Source organism: Hoplias malabaricus, chromosome X1, assembly GCF_029633855.1.
Source record: "Hoplias malabaricus isolate fHopMal1 chromosome X1, fHopMal1.hap1, whole genome shotgun sequence".
NCBI classification, from domain to species: Eukaryota; Metazoa; Chordata; class Actinopteri; order Characiformes; family Erythrinidae; genus Hoplias; species Hoplias malabaricus.
In genome coordinates, this window is record NC_089818.1 from 1075586 (window position 1) to 1097470 (window position 21885).

Here is a 21885-nt window from a genome sequence, read left to right on the forward strand (position 1 = left end):
GCAGGCCTTTCAAACACATGCCTGCAATACCTACTGCCCACCACCCTCCAAACTGACCAGCATTGTTACTGCAGAATGAGAGAAAAGGAAAGAGAGAGAGCGAGCGAGATGCTGGAGCCCACTCTCTGAATTCCCTCCTAGTTGTTGCTCCATTGCTGTGGGCATCTTGCAAATATCTCCACTTTTCAACTTCCTCTAGTCGAAGAGATGCAGTTAACGGCTGCTGTTTTTCTGTATGTGATCTGGAATAAATAGCTTTATTGAGAGGAACTGTGATGTCCTATAGTTAGGATTAAAAGTAATGTTTCATATTGTCCCTGAAAAGTAATTTCATGGTTTGCCGCAGTGTCAAATTCACAATAGATTTCAACAAATAACCTTTTACTGTAACCTTTGGAAACATTTAATTTGATGGAGATTTACTATTCAATAAACAGCCAGTGGGGAAAAAAAATCTGGAGTCCTACCAACCCCCACACTATGAAACAAGACCATCCGGTCTGTTCATGGGCTCCCTAAGTCAGAAAACATGGGAAAAAACAGTTGTTCTAAGTTAGAGCTGTCCCACCTCCTCCTCAGAGTATCTCCACTCACAGCACTGAACCTGACTTCACGTGAAAGGTTAAACAGAGCAAAATAAACACACGCATGGAAACGTATCACTGATCATAAATGACAATAACAAAGTACAGAGTAGAAAGACAACAAAGTGAAAATGACTAAAAACCAGAGCTTCTGCTCCTCGCGCCTCACTCCTGGGCACTCGCGCTGATTGGAGCTGTGGCTCCTTCGCATTTAAAGGAACAGGCGAAGGAACCAGTCACTCTGAACTGGGCTGGGGATGGGAGAGGACAGGACTGTGGGTCTTTTGGTATTTTGAGGAAAGCATGTCACAGATATTTCATTAAGTTAATGTGTGGAAATGAGATTTAAAGACATGAATTTCATAAAAAAAAAAAATCTAGGCAGAGCACTTATCCAGTATTAGAGACTAGTATCGGTACTACTTTGTAAGACTTATAAATCTGTTTATTACATGTTTATTAATTAGGTTGTAAATGCCTTTAAAGCTGTTAATAATAACTTATTTACACAGATAGAAGGGGCAACAGTGACCTTTTTTTGTTTACTACTGAAAGCTTCAGAACTTACTGAAATATCAGAGGTAAAACATGACCTGGGAATGTGAATCTACTCGTAGAGTCATGTGTTAAGGTGCAGAACATCATCATCAGTGTCGAAACAAACATTTTATAATTAAACCTTTGTAAAATATTAAACGTATTAACAAATATGTGCTGGAGCTGACGGGGTTCATTTCAACTGATGGAAAAGATAAAGTAATGTGAGTATTTGGCGAGATCTGAGGTTTAACTGTGCAAAAGAATGTGGGTTCACTATTTGGCAAATAACAGGTCACTGTTATCTTCCTATCTGTGTGTTATAAATTATTATTATTGATTTTTAATGTGTTTACAACTTGATTAATAAAAATGAATAAAGATCAAGTCACACCCAAGAGTCTGGCCTCATGTTCCCACCTCTCAGTCTCTTAGAGGTTTAGCTCAAACTTACCTCAGTGTTGTGAATCAGAATTAAATCTGATGTCCGAGTCCAGTCAAACCTGCACTTCAGGGATTTGAGATCTGACTCTTTATGTCTACTTTGTGTTTGTCGGAGTAAAGTCTGCCTAATTGTTGAAGTTCAGAAGAGCTGTCAAGTCATAAAAAGAGAGACCAAAGATGGTCCCTAATTAAAGAAGTTTTTCTTTAGGACTGACCTCTCTCTCCTGAGTGAGACGAGTAAGTGAATTAAAGCAGCTGGCCTTTACTTTTAAAGCTCATTGTTGCTTCTCTGTTAATGAATCTGACCAGCGTTTATTAGACAGAGATTAACAAAGTGCCCTTTTTTTGAACTGGATTCAGTCACTTACCTGTAGCAAGCCTAAAAAGACCTGAAATTACTCAGACTGTCTTCTACAGATCCAATATGAAGCTCAGATCTTGCCGAGAGGTGTCCACACAAATGTGATTATTCATAGTTCATAGATATGGAACAAATCATTGAATATTGTTGTGAATTTGTAGCGAGAGCCACAGCTTTAAGGCTGTGATCATTTAGTTGTGATGTCCTCTTTATACATCCTCTTTATATTTAGGGGTGTGTGAGGATGAAGAAAGCTGAGCATTCTTTATGGGAACAGCCTACACCTGTGACTTATTAAATTCTCCCTCAGCTGCTTGTGGTTTTCAGTCTGAATTTTTCCATAATATTCTGAATTAGACGTGTTATAAATGTAACAGTCATTGATCTGAATGCAGTTGCAGCCACACCCATTTTTCCGTGGACACCACATCAGATAAGTGGCACGATAGAAGGAGTTGAAAATCCAAATGTGTCCGAGTTATTCTGGCCACACTGGGCTCTTTGTCCAGCTGGAATAACGCTGCACTCCAGACAATGCGGCTCTGTGGAGAAATTATTAGCATGCAGATTCTCTGGTGTTCTGCTGCACCATTCCTCCCTGGACACTGCATCTTTTGTGTTTTTGGACGAGTCCGTGTCACCGAGAGCAAACCCAGTGGCCTTGGTGGACACACTGTAGAAAATTAAATCTTATTAAGTCTAATCATGCTAATTCTAGTTGATGTAGCTGATAGTTCTACTTATGCATCGTCAGAAAATCTGTCACTGTGGTGGCACCCATGAGGGCACATTCTGTACCTTTGGGGAACATGAACCGTATTCTATTCTAAATGTTGATGTCATTCGCTTCATTTCATCTCCAGGACTTTTATTGTGTTATTTTATTCTTCACAGTTGTATAATGAAAGATTACAGAGATCCCCCTCTCCTTCTGGAGAAGAGAATGTAATGAACCTTTAGGAACACAACTGGACTCTAACACCACTGCTGTACCTTTTTAAATATACTCTACACTGTTTGTAGCTTCAGTGACCTTTAGTAATGTACCTTTAATATATCTTTATTTCTGAGAGCGTGGGATTGTTATAACAACACTATAGGATTATTCAGGTGATATCTAGGCTTTTTCTGTTGTTGTTTAAAGTGATTTTTAACCAGAGAATGTGTCTGATGAAGTGGCTTTAAAGAAATGATGCTTAAAACAAGAGGATTGATCTGCCAATGGAATAAAACACTTTCTCCTGATAAAGTCAATTACAGTAAGGGTGAATAAGGTGAATGATTTAATGTAGTCATCTAACATCATATATATATATGTATATAATTAATCTGATTCTTCTAAACACACATTGAAGGATGGATATCATTGATGTTTAAGACTTACAGATACAATTGTGGTAACCATGGATACTAGGGGTTCTTAACACTGCTGCTTCTCCACAAAGTCAAAAAAAAAATAAATAAAAAAATTAAGGAACCTGCAGAAATCAGTTAAACGTATCCAAAACTGCAGAAAGGCCTCAGTTAATGTGCCATTAGTGATCCGACACCCGTTATTATCTAGTAATGAGGGGGTTGTAGTAATGTGACTAACACAGGCCTGCTGCAATCAACTGTACCGTACATGTGAAAGGCCTAAGTTAGTGTGCATTAGTGTGGATGCTGCAGTAGGAGGCTCAGAGCTGCTGACAAAGAGGGCTTGTTGAGGGTTTTGTGAGCTGGGTTTAGAGGGATGAACAGTGTGTGTGTGTGTGTGTGTGTATTGACAAGTGTGGGGTGTGTAACTCTCCTTGTTTCTGTACAGGCGACGTGAACCAGAACAAAGACAGCAAGAAGTCAGGAGACCACGCCCCCTCGGACACACCCGACATGGATTTGGCCAATGAGGCAGACCCCTCAGGGCCACGCCGACATCTAGCCCGCCTCTTCTCCCGAGATGCTCCAGGACGAGAGGACAACACCTTCAAAGAGCGGCCTTCAGAATCAGACGAACTGCACACAATCCCTGAGTGTGGAGCCGGACTGGACACAGAGTAGATCCACCGCTGCGTATTTCCCACAATCCCTTGCCCTCCTGCCGGTCTCAGCCGCGAGACACCAGTTCTAGACCCTCTCAGAGAAACCTTGCACCGAGAAAACCAGAGAGAAACCACACAGGATGGCGTCAGGAAGCTCCTCGGGTCAGTCTGGCTTCCGGCTCGGTCGCAGCAAGAAAAACCCTGGCGTCCTCGACCAGATCGGCCGGCTCTTTTCTGCTGACAAGAAGAGGAAGGGCAAGGTGAGGAGAGATGGGCTTTAAAAGATTTTAAAAAGAGATAAAGACTCATTTAGAGACACTTTTTTCTGAACTTCTGTGTCTCTGAGATGTTTCTTGTAAGAATCTTTCCGTTTCTTCATTTTCATCTGTTTGCTGGTGGTTTTGTTTATTATAATTTTGGTTTGTTTTTGGGTTTTTTTTGAGAGGATAGTTAAATTATCACTTGATATATTTAGTAAAAGCAAGTAAAACATGTCTAGAAAAGAATCAAATTATCATATAATACTCTTCCCATGTCCTCAGAACTACAGATCAAATTTAAGATGAATCACTTGCCAAGACGTAGGTACGTGTCTCAGACAAGGGGCTTGTTCTTGTTTTTGTTGCAAAAAAGTTTCAGTTTCTTGATTTTGTTTCTTTACTGTTTTTAATTTTTGTTCTGCTGTATTTTATTTTTTGAACCGTGATAATATATATTTAAAAACAAACAAATCTGGAGCGATAACTCCAAAGAATGTGTGTCTAGGGCAGCTTTATCCACACTTTTGAAAGGATGAAATAGCTTCAGTATAAAAGTAAAACGCTGTTAAATTCAGAAAGTGTTACTGTGTTGTAAAGAATTTACCTTTTTCTGTGAGCGCTTTTATAGCGTTGCTACTTTACACTTTCACAGTTTTTCTAAAGCTGCCATAGACATGAGAAAGATGGGAGGTATTGCATTGATCTCTGCAGTTTGACAGCGAGAAAACATACCTGTAGATCTAGGGACGGAATGGGTTTAAGGATCGGGTTTAAAGACATATTGCCGTTTTTGGGAGGGCAGGGTGAGCAGAGATGGGCTTTAAAAGATTTAAAACAGACATAAAGTCCAGAGAGACATCTGAGTTTCTCTGTTCTGTCACAAAGCTGTGGTTAGTTCCTGTTCTGTTCTTATTTATGTGACTGAGGATAAAGTTTTAGTTCAAATGCATTAAGTTTTAATCAAACACATGTTGCCACTGTCCAAATAAGATTAGATGTTAGAAAGCCAAAATATTCTTAACTTTTTAAGGAAAGTCTATTTCATACTTTTTATTCCAAGTCGTTTTTTGGAACATTTCTCTTGTTCTGCCTGCTGTGAAGTGCACAGTGTGTAGATTATTCACACGCCTCTTAACAGCTTTACTTTTTTAGGGATGTTATCTTTACAGAAGATGTCTTTCAATCGATTGACATTATTTCTTTGACCTTGTAAAATTAGAGTCCAATTTAATAAGATATAAAAGTCACTTAAAATTAGTCAAAAACTGAAAGGTGAAAAATCTTATAATAATCTTGCAATGAACTCATAATGAGAAATGTTAGATATGTATTCACTAGATTTAAAATAATCTTGGTTAATAAGAGATTATGTTTGGAGTGTGACAATAAAAACATGATTTTCTCTGGACAGTGATGATGTGTGACGCTGTAAAACATTTATGATTAAAAATATTCTTCAGAGACACAATGAGCCTCACAGACAGTGTGTTATACCTTTAAAAGAGAAAGGCTTTATCACTTTAAACTCATTCTGAAGATGCAGAAGAGAGTTTTAGACCCCTTTTTAATTTTAAACATTGCACCAACTCAATATTAAAAGCCAAGATCAAATTAATTTCTAAAACTTCAAGATTTAGCAGTTTAATCTGTAAATCTGTATCCACACTGAGTATTAAAAGGTCTGGACATGTGTTTAGGTTTCAAGAGAGTTTCTTATTTTTTATTTTATTTTTTTTTTTTAGTATTCCTGATACATGTTTTTCTTGATAAATATGCAACTTCCTCGCCTTACTCGTCCGTCCGAGCAGAAAGCTAAGGTTAGCATTGGCTTTTACTGTGACTTTTGGGAAAGATTGTGTATTAATCCGAAAATAAAAAAGAATAGTGGATTGAATTAAACTGATTCAAATGTGAACACAACTAAAATATCACATAGAAAACATATAGGGAACACTTTACTACGCACCTCACTACCTCTCATAACACTGACCTAAGCCTTATTTCCATCTCAGTTGTCAGAAAACTGTGTATCAGCTGATGTGATGCTTTTTGGAAAATTTTTTATACATTCTTTAAAAAGAGGGTTCTTCTATGGTTCTTTAACTAAGGCAGTGATTCTAGTTAGAACCACGTGTTTTACATAGAGCTATTTCTATTATGAAATGGTTCCATTCCTGTTGAAATGGTTCTTCAGAGTAAGGAAAAAAGTGTTAATATGGTTCTAAGTAGCACTTTTTGAAAATAGTTCTGTTTAGCACCAAAAAGAGTTCTACTCTTGTTACAAAGTTCGGTTAAAGATGTAAAGAACCTTATGACTCTGAAGAACCATTTCACCATGCAGCAGGTTCTATAAGGAGCTTGTGTTTCTAAGTAGAACCATTGTCTTTAGTAAAGAACCCTTAAAAAAGCCTCTTTTTAAAGAGTGTGGATGTTTATGAAGGTCTACAGCAGTCTTATTCATAAAGCTACATAACACCTGCAAACACAGGTCTTTGCGGGTGTTTGGTTTATGTTTCTATCCAATGTGATAAAATATTAATGGGTGTGTTATGTAGAGTTATGAAGGTTATACGTATATTTTATCATTTGCGTTTTGCTTAATTTTGAAAATTACTTTTATATAATTGTGTTATACACTTTTACAAATGCATTTATAAAATTATAATAATATTATTCATGTACTAATCGAAAAATCACTTGAATTAATTTAATTTAATCCACTATACAAAGTACAAAGAAAAAGGTACCGTATACAAACAGCTTTTAAATACAGAAGCGCTGTAGTACAGAGTGGGGGAATATATATATATTCTGCACTAAATCACTGTTTATCGTTTACACTTTAATGAATATCAGCATGTGATTACCAAACGTATGCCTTCAGGTTTATCAGAGATGTCTGCGTTATTGAAGAGTTTATTGCAGATTCTAACCTTTTATCACAAGTGTGCTATTAGTTTATGGCAGTAGAAATATGAGCTGATATTTGAATCCTTCATTTTATTCTCCTTGAAATTAAACAGCTTTGCTTCTATTACAGAATAAAAGAAATATATCAGAAATAAGCATTTAAAAAGAATGGGAAGTATGATTTATGTTCCAGGACAGACCAGATTTGTACTCATTATTATATGTAATATTTGTAATTTTATCCCATTTTCTGTTCTCGGGAGAAATTAAAACACAGAAGAATTCTACACAACTCATTATTTGCTTCACATTTTCCACTGGTCTCATTACAGAACAGCTGTATTACTGAATACTATTGATAGATCAGCTGCTAAATGCTTTTAGAACTGACAGTGGATGTGTAATCTGGTGTATTTGTATTATATGGACACATTTATCTAACTGGACACTGTTCTATTCTTTCTAAGTGCTAAAACAATTGAAAAGATTGAAAAACCAAAACCTCAGGAACTGTACTCACTCATAGATGCCTCTAAGATAAAGGAATATTTTTTTGTTCAAAGGGAATTTGGTGCCAAGCGTGTTTATTTTTCACCCTGTTTACATGTATTCCATTTGTCCATTTCTTTTGCATCATATCATTGCAGTCTTTAAACCTCATAACTCCTTTTTTTACCTTACATTTGATTATATATGAAAATTGTTCTTAGATGTTCATGAGTCTATTAAGCACCTACATAAGCCTTTAATAATAATTGATATAAACTTATATATCATATATAAACTCATAAATAAATACATTTTTCAATTACTATCAGTTTTCATAAGACTTTTCCAGGGTGAAAGAGATTAAAGCAGGGTTATGACTAACTGAGCTTAGCTGGAATAAAGCAGGTTTATGTCGGTTTAGTAAAAGGCTTATATAGGTGTAATGTAGCCCCCCCCCAAAGTTTTTCCCCGCAAAGTTGCCATTCTGGAGATAGGAGGTTTCATTATGACAACAATGACACAAGAATGTAAAAAAAGCGAGATTAGCATGGGATGTGAATGTGGGAAATATATTAATAAAGTGGCATAAATGTTTTCTGCGTTTATTTTGTTTTAATAACCCTTTAATGCAAGTTTTATGTTTGTATTCCTTGTACATTACATGTACAAAAGTATCTGGACACACCTCCTGAGCTCACCACAGGGATATAAAGCCTTTCTAGAAGAACAGAGACAGTTACTGCAGTAAAGTACAAAATCCTCCTGATTAAGACCTTTCATTTAATAAGGCGTCCAAATACATTTGGCCATGTTGTGTGCTGTGTTGTTAAGCATTATTTCATATTTACTATTGATTTAAATAGTAGTCCAAAGTAGAATCTAATTCATATGCTGTTTTCAAAATGTGTGATTAAAAGACAACTCCAGCATTTTTTACTCTCGTATTTTTCTGAAATTAATGTGAATTTTCCAATGGAGTAAAAACATTAGCTCTAAATAAAGAAAGACCCAAAAATGTAGACTGAATGTAGCTGACTCAGGCCAAAAGTCATCATTTTCTCACAGCGATTATTATTTAAAAAACAAAAAAAAAGCTGAAAATATTTATTGTACATTATTTTTATTCGTATATTTATTGTAGATTTTTCACTTGGCAAATTACACTGGGAGCAGACTGCCTCAGGTCTTACCTTTCTGTGTTTAACATGATTCAAATACCCAACTTGCAGCTTTGTTTACATTTGTATTTCTGATTTTCCTGGACTGATGGAATTTACCAGCTTCGCTGGCTTCCGTGATGTGCTCGGTTTAATTGGACATATATTTAGTATCTTAAAACAAACTGCTGTAATTGAACATAATGATCCAGTAGCAACACAGAGCTGAAAAATGCTGGTGTTTTCCTTTAATTCATTGCAGAGTCAAGCTCCTCAGGTCTTTGAGAGAAATTTAAGGCCGGGACCGCGGAAAGAAATTATGTGAAATATTAATGCAGAGCTTTGTCTTTTTGTCTGACTAAAATTGCTCTAAAACACTCAGCCTTTGATTATGTTGCTTGATTAAAAATGCATAATGAGATTCTGACACCTGTGTGTGGCTTTTTATCTTTGATTTTTGTTTCGAAATGCACTGTCTTATTTAAATGTTCAGACAAGAAGAAATGGGATTTTACACCAAACAGGTGCTTTATTATAGATGTTCATCAGCAGGTACAATGCAGGTACAGTATTATAAATCTACAGGTAAATGTGGGTGCAGTAGTGTAGACCTAAACAGACAGAGGCATGTACAGTAGATCAAAATCAACAGGTAAAATGTGAGTACAGTAATGTAGGCCTATATCAACATAAAAAAGAGTATAGAGGCGACTGTGTAAGAAAACCTAAAGGTAAATCAAAGGTTCAATAAGACAGAGATACATTTAGAAGTAAATAATATATTAATATGTATGTCAGTCATTTGTGGCCATTAGGAAGTTGTCCTAAGGATATTTAATACTCTGTATATTTATAGTGAGAGCTAGAGTCCCTGGACACACCTTTAATAATGTACTTATTTATTCAGCCAAACAAAAGTTGATTGTTTAATACGACCGTTAGAAAATGTATGAAAGATATGGTCCTCAAAGAAGAATTTCCACTGAGCGTTTCTACATAAAGTGAACAAGCGTGGAGAAGTTGACTGTCGAGATTCTGTTTTTTTCCAGTGGTTGTGAATGGAACCAGGTGTCTTCTCACAATTCTGAGTTTGTGCGCTTCACAGCCAACAGTGACCTCCACCATTCCACAGAGTCTCATATGGAACAGACAATGTAAACCTCTTGCCTCAAAGCCTTTGTTAGACAGTGTGTCAGATATGAGCAGTGTGTTTACAAACATTCACTGTAATAATCTGAGGCGCATTTACAGGAAGACGTCTGGTTCCCTACATCACCGCTCTACTGTTCTGGCTCTCTAAACTCTTTAGAACCAGAACACTCTCAGTCAGTTGGTTCACATCTGTAACATTTCATTTCCATTTAATCTGAACCAATGGGGCGTATACGTAGTGTCTCAGTCACACAGCTTCAGGGTGACTGTCTGTGAGGAGTGTGGTGTGTTCTCCCTGTGTCTGCATGGGTTTCCTCCAGCTGACTGTGAGGAGTGTGGTGTGTTCTCCCTGTGTCTGCGTGGGTTTCCTCTGGCTGACTGTCTATGAGGAGTGTGGTGTGTTCTCCCTGTGTCTGTGTGGGTTTCCTCCGGGTGACTGTCTGTGAGAGTGTGGTATGTTCTCCATGTGTCTGTGTGGGTTTCCTCCGGGTGACTGTCTGTGAGGAGTGTGGTGTGTTCTCCCTGTGTCTGTGTGGGTTTCCTCCGGGTGACTGTCTGTGAGGAGTGTGGTGTGTTCTCCCTGTGTCTGCGTGGGTTTCCTCCGGGTGACTGTCTGTGAGGAGTGTGGTGTGTTCTCCCTGTGTCTGCGTGGGTTTCCTCCGACTGACTGTCTGTGAGGAGTGTGGTGTGTTCTCCCTGTGTCTGCATGGGTTTCCTCCGGGTGACTGTCTGTGAGGAGTGTGGTGTGTTCTCCCTGTGTCTGCGTGGGTTTCCTCTGGCTGACTGTCTATGAGGAGTGTGGTGTGTTCTCCCTGTGTCTGCGTGGGTTTCCTCCGACTGACTGTCTGTGAGGAGTGTGGTGTGTTCTCCCTGTGTCTGCATGGGTTTCCTCCGGGTGACTGTCTATGAGGAGTGTGGTGTGTTCTCCCTGTGTCTGCGTGGGTTTCCTCCGACTGACTGTCTGTGAGGAGTGTGGTGTGTTCTCCCTGTGTCTGCATGGGTTTTCTCCAGGTGACTGTGAGGAGTGTGGTGTGTTCTCCCGGTGTCTGTGTGGGTTTCCTCTGGGTGCTCTGGTTTCCTCCCACGCTCCAAAAACACACATTGGCAGGTGGATTGGAGACTCAAAAGTGTCCGTGGGTGTGAATGTGTGAGTGTGTTGCCCTGTGAAGGACTGGCGCCCCCTCCAGTGTGTGTTCCCGGGTAGGCTCTGGACCCACCGCCACCCTGAACTAGATAAGGGTTACAGAATGAATGAATGAATGAATGATTATTCTGAACCAATGCAGACAATGCTCTTTAACAAAACTAACAGCAGAGAACACTATTTTCCTGTTCATTTGAAGCTGGTTGGATGTTTAGGATTTGTCCATCATTTTTGGACACCCCTTTATGACGAGTGAACTCTGCCACTAACTTAAGCAGCAGTGGACACAGATATGGGCTGAGTATATTCTATAGAAAAGCATAAAAATGAAATGGGACACTCTGGAATATCCTAAAGCACCATGCCCAGAGGATGTAGCTCCAGCCAAAACCTGAAGGCTGAGTTGGTTTGGTGTTTCTGATCCTGATCTAAATATCCAATATAAATATTACTAAGCCCAGGTGCTTATGTGGCTCAGTGCCATCACATTTCCACAGCAACAATCTTATATTTACTGCAAATCTTTATATTTCTTTGAAAAAGAGAATCATTTACATTCAGCATTTGCATATCATTAATATCACTGCAAGTAGTAGATGGAAAACAGAGAGAGAAAAAAGCAGTACAAATTACTTTGTAAAGACTTTCCAAAGAGTTATGTGCAATCAGATTTCTCTAGAGTTTATTTGTGAATACTGAGTCACTGCACTGATTGCCAGAGCAAGTGTTATTGCTTATTTCGTCCATTATTTCACAAACTGAACATTTCAGAGGGAATTGGCAGTGAGTGATTGAGCTTTCGCTGATTCAGAGTTAACTCAGTTTCTGATTCACTTTGTGTTGAATGCACTCAGAGATGTTCTTAATTAATTTATGTATTTATTCATTTTATTTTGCTGTGTCGCTCTCTGGGATTAATTCATGGTGGCCTTGGCCACCCCCTAGATCCGCCACTGCACCCAGCGTGAGGCTGTGAAACAATGGAACAGTGGAAACTCGTTCTCTGGAGTGATGGAGAGGTGACACATTTGTGACTGCCATCAAATCCTCAAAGCAATGTTCTAAAATCTTATATAAAGCCTTTCTATTGGAGCAGAGACTTACTGCAGCAAAGAAGAAGAATTCTTTGATTAATGCCCTCCTTTTCAGAAGAACCTCTGGTTAGATTATTATACAAGATTGTCTTGTTGGATAAAGGGGAGTTTACAGAGATTGAGTGACCGTCTGGGAGTCTATATCTGGCAAACTTTAATATATGTTAATAAACAAATAAACAGTCAGATGATGGCAGAAACACACAGCTATACTTTCACAGTAAACAAGATCATCTGTTAGAAACTTCCACCAGCTTCAGGATAAATTAGTGTAGAATGGAGAGCGGTGTTTTGTACAGAGCTGAAGCATCATTCACTGCAAAAAAAAGGGCACTATATGGTCACAAGATGGTGGAGAGTTGTTAATCCAACATTTCTACTGAACTGAAGGGTATTCACCAGTAGGTTGTTGACCTTTGCTGCAGTAGGAGTCTCTAGTCCTCGGCCAAGGCTTTTCTCTGCACAGAAAAAAATGTCTTTTTTGAATTGACTTGATTTTTTATGTCAAACGGTTGCATGAAGCAAAGTCATCTACATCCAGAAACGTAAACGGAGCAAGCTGTACTCATTCTCAGATTTGATATCTGAATGTAAAATAATTAATTTCATGCAACCCTTTCACATCAAAAATAAAGTCCATATTTACAGTGTAGTTGTTGGAACATCTGTGAGGGTTTGAAGGAACACTATGTAACACTTGGGTTTTTGGCTCTTGGGGCTCCCCCTAGTGGAGAAGCAGTGGTGTCCTGCCCTCCTCCAAAGGTTACATAGCGCAATTTCAGCAGTGCTGAGTCTAGAGTAGAAAAAACAGCAGATTTATTCTCTCTATTACAGGTCAGTGAAGCATCACAATGACTTTGAAGATGTAATTTAAATGTAAAAATATTAGAGTTCCTTTAAGGCATTCTGCCATATAAACATTAGTAATATCAGGCACTGATTTGGGGTTTTTAGTTCTGAATCTGGAATAATACAAATGGATTGAATAAAGCTCCACAGTTCCAAAGCTCACAGTATGTTTGTACCTCTCTAGCCCCCTCTAGGCATTGGGCATGGGGTGAGGTAAAAAGGAATTAAACTGTTCTTTGGAGTCATTGAGCTCTGTCAAATATCAAAACCAATGCTAATAGATCCTCTCTTCTCACTCTTCACTCGTAAAGCCCCTAGTCCTCTTACTGATTGTGGTGATGGCGGTCGGGCTCACGGGCAGCTTATTCAGAGCTCCACAGAGTGAACTATTCAGTACATGATTAAAGTGTTAAATACTATGAACTATTAGCATTTCCATAATAGTAACTTTACAGGAGAAGGAAAATACTTCTTAACCTTCAATGAAATTAATTGTAAAAAGATTTTATTCCGAGTAACTTTGGAACATTTCTATTGGTCAGTTCATCATGACATTTACACACAGTGTGAAGGAAAGCTGCTGGATTTAAACAATGTAGTTTAAATGATGTCTTGTTCACATTTAAAAATAAGGTTTCACATATATTTTGGCCAAAACTGAATGTATATTAATGGAATTTAAATACTACCTAATAATAAGTGAGTAGAATTGATTATTTTTAGAAATTTATACAAATGTATTCGTAAACTTTTTTCTTATGTAGCAAAATATTATTCATTCATTCATTGTCTGTAACCCTTATCCAGTTCAGGGTCGCGGGTGGGTCCGGAGCCTACCCAGAATCACTGGGTGCAAGGTGGAAACACACCCTGGAGGGGGCGCCAGTCCTTCAAAGGGCAACATACACTCACACATTCACTCACACACTCACACCTACGGACACTTTTGAGTCTCCAATCCACCTACCAACGTGTGTTTTTGGAGCGTGGGAGGAAACCGGAGCACATTATATATACAGTGAGGAAAATAAGGTTCTGAAAACCCTCTGGATTCACACACACACACACACAGTGAAATTTATGCATTTCCCTGAAGTGAAATTGCTTTGGCACAGCTTTCTTCAGCGTTCCAAGAATCCACTTCTGATTAAGGCTTAATGTGTGTTATTGTGGAGTCTGATAATTATGGTGATTCAGTGTGTATGTGAATGTCTGTGTGTGTGTGTGTGTGTGTGTGTGCGTGCGTGCATGTATGCGTGTGTGTGTGCGTGTGTGTGTGTGTGTGTGTGGTTCCCCCATCTCACACTAATAACACTCATATTAAAGTATACATTTCTTTGTCTTAGCAACTATAGCAGCCATTCTAATGATGTCATTAGTTATCACTGCAATGAACATAATTTGCATAAAGTCCCAGGGAACACTGGGTGAAATATTCAACTTTAATGTTTGATGTATTAAAGCCTGTGGCTCTTAGACTCACCTGGCTTCAGACTCCAGTTTATGATATAATTTGATTTAGTGTGTGTTTCACTGGTTTGTGTGTGTGTGTGTGTGTGTGTGTGTGTGTGTGTGTGTGTGTGTGTGTTTTCTTAGGGTTCCTTCCGTGGCGCCCTGTCTGCCTCTCCCCAGCGGCCCACACACTCCTCACCTCGCCGCAAAGGAGACCAGAATGCTGTGGTCCACTTCTTCAGGTCCATCGTGAGTATATCTCTCTCTCTCTCTCTCTCTCTCTCTCTCTCTCTCTCTCTCTCTCTCTCTCTCTCTCTCTCGTCCATCTGTCTTTTTTGTCTTCTGCCTATTCTTTCACTGTTTCAGTGCCCTCATTTTCCCTCCTCTTCCTTCCCTTCTCACTTTCTTTCACATTCTCTCTCATCTTAAGAACCTTTATCTCTTTCTCTCTCTGCCTCTCCATCTCCCACCCCTCTCTCTTTCTCATCCTTTCTCATATTCTCTCTGTTCTCCAGGATGCACACACTGTAAACAGTCAGAATGGACTGTAAACGCTGTATATGTCAATCCCCACAGAGCTGAAAACAATCCACACATACGTTTAATTCTCGTATCTGTTTCCCTCCAGGTGTCTCCTGCTCCGCCCAAGTCTAGGGTAAGTGCAACTTAAGCTGAATGTATGTATTAATTAAACATAAAGCTCCCAGCAGTGGGAACTATCCAGAACTATTTAGATACACAACTATATCCAATTTCATCTATGCCCGACATCACTAATATTTATGTGGCTGATTGCCATCAGTTCCTCACAGAAATCTTCCAGAATTTTGTTGGTTGTTGTTGTTTAACTCTGAGCTGCTCCAATAAGGGGTTGCCAAAGTGCATCAATCAGTAACACAAAGTCAAACTGGCACAGGGTTTTTTTTTTCCTGAAGCCCTTCCTGACGTGGCCCTCCCAATCCACCCGGGCTTCTAAAGTCGTTCATTAAAATAATTTTCATTATTAATTAAAAGGATGCATTTGTCCTGATATAGAGTGTGCACTGTGTGTTTGTCCGTGACTTTCACATCTCTCCCTACCACATGCCTTACTCATCCTCCACTTTTCTCTCTCTCTTACTTTATCTCTCTGTCTCCCTCTTTCTGTCTGTCTCTCTGTACAGTGGCATTCTCTCACAGCAAAGTTAGGCCTGGTAGGTGCTGATAGTGAAATGTACAAAAAGGAATGGAAAGCTCAAATTAACTTATATTTATTTATTTATTTATTTATTTTTTATCATTTTGCATTTATTGGTTTAGAAACCTGCTGCTGATCTGGGGTCAGATTCAATTTACTCTTTTAATCAGGATAAAAGTGATGACATAAATCATATTACGTTAAAGCAAGTACACCAGTCCTTGGTTCTACAACAAAAAAAGGTCTCAGAAGATATGCTTTATATCCAAAAGTTTGGAGACACTTAATCAGTTTGTAACATCTCCAAAGAAAAGCAGGAACTTTAAGGCCCTGTTCCACTTTAACTAATTTGTTTTATTAAGCAATATGGGGCTTAGATTATAACAAACTATTTTGAGGGAACTATTTACATTTTTTCTGCACGTTTGTAAATTAAGAAAACATTTTTTAGTGCTAGACTGGATCTGTTTTCTTTCACAGGGTCTAAATACTTATTTTTCAGGGATTTTGTCTTCATCGTCACAGAATATAGAAGAACAATAATAAGAGTGTTATTTTTCACAATAATACACATTGCCAGTGTCTTGTCAGGTATAGCGCCCCCTCTGTTCTGTTGGTAAAGGTTGGTGCAAGCGGATCTGCTGTCTTTAGTTTTGAAGCTGATCCCAGACCGGTTTTCAATTCTGCTCTTCTGCTGCTTGTTTTCAGGGCCTTTAATCCATGGCCGTTCTTTTGTTGTTAGTGTATTTTCAGTTTAAATCTGTGTTTATTTGTTCATTTGTTTCCTGTGGTTTTAATTGAAACTCCCTCCTCTTCCTCCTCCTCCTATACTCTCCCTCCTTTGTTTCTTCACTCCATTATAAAATATTTAAATTAAACCATTAAAAAAGAAGTGAGGAGCCTGGGGAACGAAGAGTGTGCAGAAAAAGCTAATGTTCTCCTCAGAAACTCCTAGGAAACAGATACATTTTCACATCATTATCTCTTGGATTGAACTCAACTTCATGAATGATTCATCTGGAGATTTTAAGTCATTTTTATCCCTCAAAAAATGACAGAACTCAATCCTAAATGCTTACAGTGTGAGATGAATACTGAATAATGTGTCCTCATCCCTCACATTATTCCTCTAACTATGTTCCAAAAAGGAACTTTTGTCTCTTTGCTGACAGAGTTGCACTTTGCTGAGAAATGAAGCGGATATTTATTCCCTGATCATTAATCACTGTGGATTTCTGTAGCCAATTTGTCATCATTGCACTTAAAGTTTTAAAAAATCAATTAAACTTCTGTAACCGCAATGATTTTAATCTTGGAAAGTGCAGATCAGTTTCTGAACAAAGTTTAAGCTAAATCCTGTAAGGATCAAGATCAACTGAAGCTGCCTAAACTTTGGCTCTTCTCAGTCACTCATAACAGAGCTAGCCTGTAGGGGTCATGTAACTGGAAATTAGGGTTCACCTCCATGCACTTGGAGCTGTTGTGCCAGCATTATTAGTTAGCATTCTCCTACAAGCAACTATATCTAATTAGGCTAACTTAGCAATTGTTTTCTAGCTAATGCTTAAGCACCAGCTTTGAGGCAAATCTCATTATGTTGCGTTTTATAATTTTTTTTTATTTCAACTTCAATTATTAACTGCTTATATTTAGTATTTTGTATTTAAATGTAAGTTAATACATTTTCAATTCCACAGAGCAAATATTACAGGCTACAAAAATGCTCTGGATGCTAATGCTAATGTTAAAGTTGTCTTCTGGTCTGCAGGGAGATCATAAGGCTCATGGCTCTGCAAAGGGTCAAAAAGGACGTGCAGCAGATGGCCAGGGAACCCTCACCAAAATCTTCAAAATGGTAACCACACACTTATTATACAAACAGTGTACGACTGACTTGAGCTGATTTTAATTGATTCCTTAGGAAATGATTCAGTGAATCATGAAACATCATGGCAGTGAATCAATTTATAACACAATCTCACAATCTCACTGCTCATGTAAGTGCACATTATAATTCTACTACAGTGCTGCTGAAGTTTAAACACTTTAGTGTGACCACCGGACTCAGAGTAGACCAGCTACACATCTGCAAATTGTGTCTAATAAAGTGGCTAATGATTGGGCCCAGTGTTTAAAAACGAGTGTGTCTGATCCACTCGTACTTGTGTCGCTGTAGTGCAGAAAATGATCCACCACTCCTGCTCTGCATCAGATACAGGATTGAAGTGTGTAACTGTAGGAACTACCGAGTGCACATGCATAATAATCAGAGCAAATAAAATGGATAAAGAATATAGAAAAAAAAGAAACCATTTATTTTATAGCACTACAAAAAGGGTGCAGCTGAGTCATTATCTTGGTTGATACATGTTTATAGTGTTTGAGTGGTTTATGGAGTGTGTAGAATGTGTAGAAACTCTTCTTCCTGCTTTTCTTCAGTGATATGCATCATCTCCTGTTCAGTGAGTAATTTTATATTGCTTAGCTGTATTAGCAGGATGCTAGCAGCAGTAGCAAGAATTTCTAACAGCTTTTTGCTGGTTTGCTATTTATTGCCCACAGAATCATGTAGAAGGGAATTGTTTTGCTTTTATTATTATTATTATTATTATTATTATTATTATTTAGAATCACATCAACCCAGTGTAAACCCCCATTCACAACCTGAATCTCTGTGGAGCCACATCGAGGCTAAACGTATTGTTCTTTAAATAAAAGAATAGTAACGGAAGACCTCAATTTGAAACTTAATGTTTTCCATTTAAATATACTTTTGATTATAATCTGGAGTTTTAAATAACGACTTTTTCATTTCTCACTTTAATACATCTTTTGATAATGAAGATGATTTTCTTTATTTTTGCTTCATTTTCAGATACAAATATTTTTTTTTATTTAAATCTTTCTACTGGGTTGGTTCAAATAATTTTTTTTCAGTTTCAGACTTCTGAGCTGCATCTGGCACCGTGGCATTGCTCCATCTGAGGGGTGCCAGAGAAGCTTGTGTGCAAAATCATAACTCAAAAGGGTTCTGGAAAACTTTTGTCCCTGATTTGGCTCCATGGTCACAGACATTATGTTTATCGCCGAAAACGCTCTTACTTTTTTTTGTGCATTCAGTCACTACCTCACAGTTAAGTTTTCTGCTCTTTTCGAAGAAAAAGAAGAAACGTATTTATGTAGAACACACTTTTTTGTGCTCAGTTGTAAATCCCACATTGAAACACTTCTCAGTTTCTTCCCAGTAATAAGAAGTGGAAATTCAGTAAGATTAAAGCCTAAATGTGAACAATCTAAAGACATATTTGTGTGTAACAGGGCACAGCCTACATGAGGGGGTACTGCCCCCATAAAATACCCACCCACACACACACACACACACAAAACCAAAACTCCCATTTAATGCAAGCCATGCTAAACAGTTAAGCAACTTCTCAGTTAATTAACAAACCAATGATATTAATGATATTTAACATTATTTTTGATCCTGGAAGCTGTTAAATGATATGTACTGGGTGGAATCATGAAAAACCTTAATTACGATCTGAAGCATTAATTCTAATACTACCACTGATAATAATATAATTAGTTATTACTACTACCATTATATGATAATCTGAGACATTACTTCATGCTTCACAGTAATGCTGACATTAATTAGTGTACCCTTGTGGCAAAGTGGCACCGGAACATAACTCTTGAGCAGATATTAGTAGAAGTTCCCAGGCAGTAGACTTCATTATGATGAAAAATGGAAACTCAACCAAGGAACTGTTTTTCATTTCTGTGTCTTTCTCCTGAAGTGGTTTTATGTTACACAGAGTAAATCTCCTCCATTGTTCAAGAGCTAATCAGCTTTTAGTCTGAGCTGTTGTTTTTTTTTTTCATCTTCCTTCTCTCTGCTGCAGTTTCATCTGAATTTTGATTAGTTTTCATCAAGCTCAGTCACGGGAGTTGCTCTAACGGCTGCTTTTCTTTCTTTGTGTAAAAACGAAAAGCTTTGGGTGTCAAGGATTATCCAATGTCCCGAATTCTAGCTCACATTTAAACAGACATTTTGCTTTCTTTTCTGCACAACTCACAGTGGGAGCTTCTGTCCAAAAGCTTGTGGGCACCAGCTCCTTTAACATTTCTTTCTGAAATGATGAGTGTTAATCAGGACCTTCTTCCTGTTTATTGCAGTAACAATCTCTACTCTTCTAAGACAGCTTTACACTGATGTTTGATCACTGATGTGAGGATTTGATCCTAAAGATTAAACAAACAGTGTGAACACTGGGTGAATTATATATATATATATATATCATTATAAATTATACAATTATAAGGAGTGTCTACAATCTTTTGGACATAGGATATGTTTTCGTTTTTCTTTTTTTCATTTCATTTCTCTATTGTTTTATTCTCATTTCATTTGTTATTTCTCTCCTCATTTTCTAACTTCTTCTCCTTCTTCTACTACTCTCTCTCTCTCTTGCCCAACCCTGTCTCTCTCAGGGAGGAAGCCGGACTGCTTCACCGGCCAAGCGCTGATCATCCACTTTATCCTCCCATTTTTCCTCATTTGAAGAGTTAAAGAAGTGAAGGTGTAAGAGAGTAAGAAGAAAAGAAAACAAGAAAGAATGGACAAGCTTTTTTCTTTTGTGTGTGTCTTCGAAGTCTACTGCACTAATGGAAACGTACATGTTGGCTTTGTGTAAAACAGATAGTTTGGCCAGAATGGTGAAATCTCTTAACCTCTACCCCTCTTGTGTCTCAGTCCACGTGTTTTAACTAAAATAACTCAGCAGTAACTCTCCTAGACTTAAGAGGGAAGTGCCCCCCAAAGCGTCTGAAGGTTTTGGTGCAGTCTGGGACGCCTAGGTCCTGTGGTGGTCTGCGTATTTGTGTCTGTTTTTATTAACAGTAGTTATAATGCACAAGCATTTAACAGTAAACCTGCATAAACAGCTATAAATGATTACTCCAATGAGCATCACTTGCCATAACACTGTGTAAGTTGCGAAAAAATACATAAAAGCTGCCTTCATGCAATGAAGCTGTATCGATATATATGTTTTTTTTAATCATTCAAAAACACTGTCGTTCTTACAATGATTTGTATGACACAATGCAAACCCAGATTTAGAAATGTTGCTACAGAGGATCATCAGACATTTTTCACTGTCTCCTTCTAAGCTAAATATGTTATTATCCCATGAAATGTTATTTACTGTACACCTCTGTTGTTATTGTAATCAGCCTTTATACACACACACACACATACACACACACAAGATTCTTCCTTATTGCACATGGTAATCAATGATAATACATGTTATCAGACATTACTTTAATACTTCTCCCCAAAAACTGTATTGTGGTCTTTGTTTTGTGTGAAATATGCTTTTTCCCCCCAATGTTTTAATGCATTTCAAATGTTTCACCACTGGCTGTAAACTTTACTGTGTTTGCTTTATAAAAGACATGTATTACCTCCCAAAACTGACTGAGATGTGTCCTGTCCATTAAAACATCTTATAACTCCTTATAAATCATCATAAGACACTCATAACGTAGGAAAGTTACAATATGTAAATTAACTGAATGTTTCTGGATGACACTGAAACATCTTTTTAAATATAATAAATTCAAATGTGGGCGATGGATCTAATATTTCTCATGAGACTTGAGAAACATCGAGTTGATCAGTGTGTGTGTTTGAGAATATGTGAATTAACGAGTTACAAGCAATTTTCATAAGGTGCTTTGTATCTAAAACTGTCTAGAAATGGGTAAATAATTATAATATATAAATATAATAATAATAATAATAATAATAATAATGAGAAAAATCCGATACAGGGGCTAGAGTTACAATGATTTTTTGCAGTGAAGCCTTTCTGAAACAGAATAATAATAGTAATAAAGCCCTATACTGAACTTGAGATTAAAAGTGTACACCTCTAGCAAACGCAAAGATGTTCAAGTCTCTATTGTGTGTGTGTGTGTGTGTGTGTGTGTGTCTGAGTAAGACCACTACTGGAACGATAGGAATCATTAAAAATGTCAAAAAAAATAAAATAAATAAAATAAATAAAATCACCAAAACAAAAGAGAAGTCTTCACTGTAAAAAATGTTATGTAATTTTACAGGAAAACTTACAGTACTTGTACTGAAAAGCATAATGGACATCTTTGCTATAATTATATCATTCCCATGTGAGCATTTCCTGAGTGCAGTATAGCAAAGGATGCTGGGATACTGGCTGTTCAGC

The 21885-nt window shown here is 37.7% G+C and overlaps 2 protein-coding genes across 7 annotated transcripts in view; both read left to right on the top strand.

Annotated features, from left to right (window-relative positions):
• Positions 1-3963, top strand: part of LOC136675741 (myelin basic protein-like) — a 31051-nt gene extending 27088 nt beyond the window's left edge. For all 3 annotated transcript variants that reach the window (XM_066652479.1, XM_066652476.1, XM_066652478.1), the window contains one exon: positions 3731-3963. In XM_066652479.1, the coding sequence (XP_066508576.1) occupies positions 3731-3963 (233 nt within the window). The remainder of the gene's footprint in view (positions 1-3730) is intronic.
• LOC136675739 (myelin basic protein-like) lies at positions 3950-21127 on the top strand. Of its 4 annotated transcripts, XM_066652474.1 has the most exons (7): positions 3950-4204; positions 14596-14700; positions 15080-15106; positions 15615-15644; positions 17397-17483; positions 18068-18090; positions 20126-21126. In XM_066652474.1, the coding sequence occupies exons 1-6, from the start codon at positions 4085-4087 to the stop codon at positions 18068-18070; spliced, it is 372 nt and encodes a 123-aa protein (XP_066508571.1). In that variant the 5' UTR covers positions 3950-4084; the 3' UTR covers positions 18071-18090; positions 20126-21126. The 4 variants fall into 4 exon arrangements, with proteins under 4 accessions (XP_066508571.1, XP_066508569.1, XP_066508572.1 ...); XM_066652472.1 differs by lacking the exon at positions 18068-18090 and having other exon boundaries at positions 4071-4204; positions 20126-21127; XM_066652475.1 differs by lacking the exon at positions 15615-15644 and having other exon boundaries at positions 4071-4204; positions 20126-21127.
• Positions 21128-21885: the final 758 nt, after the last annotated feature.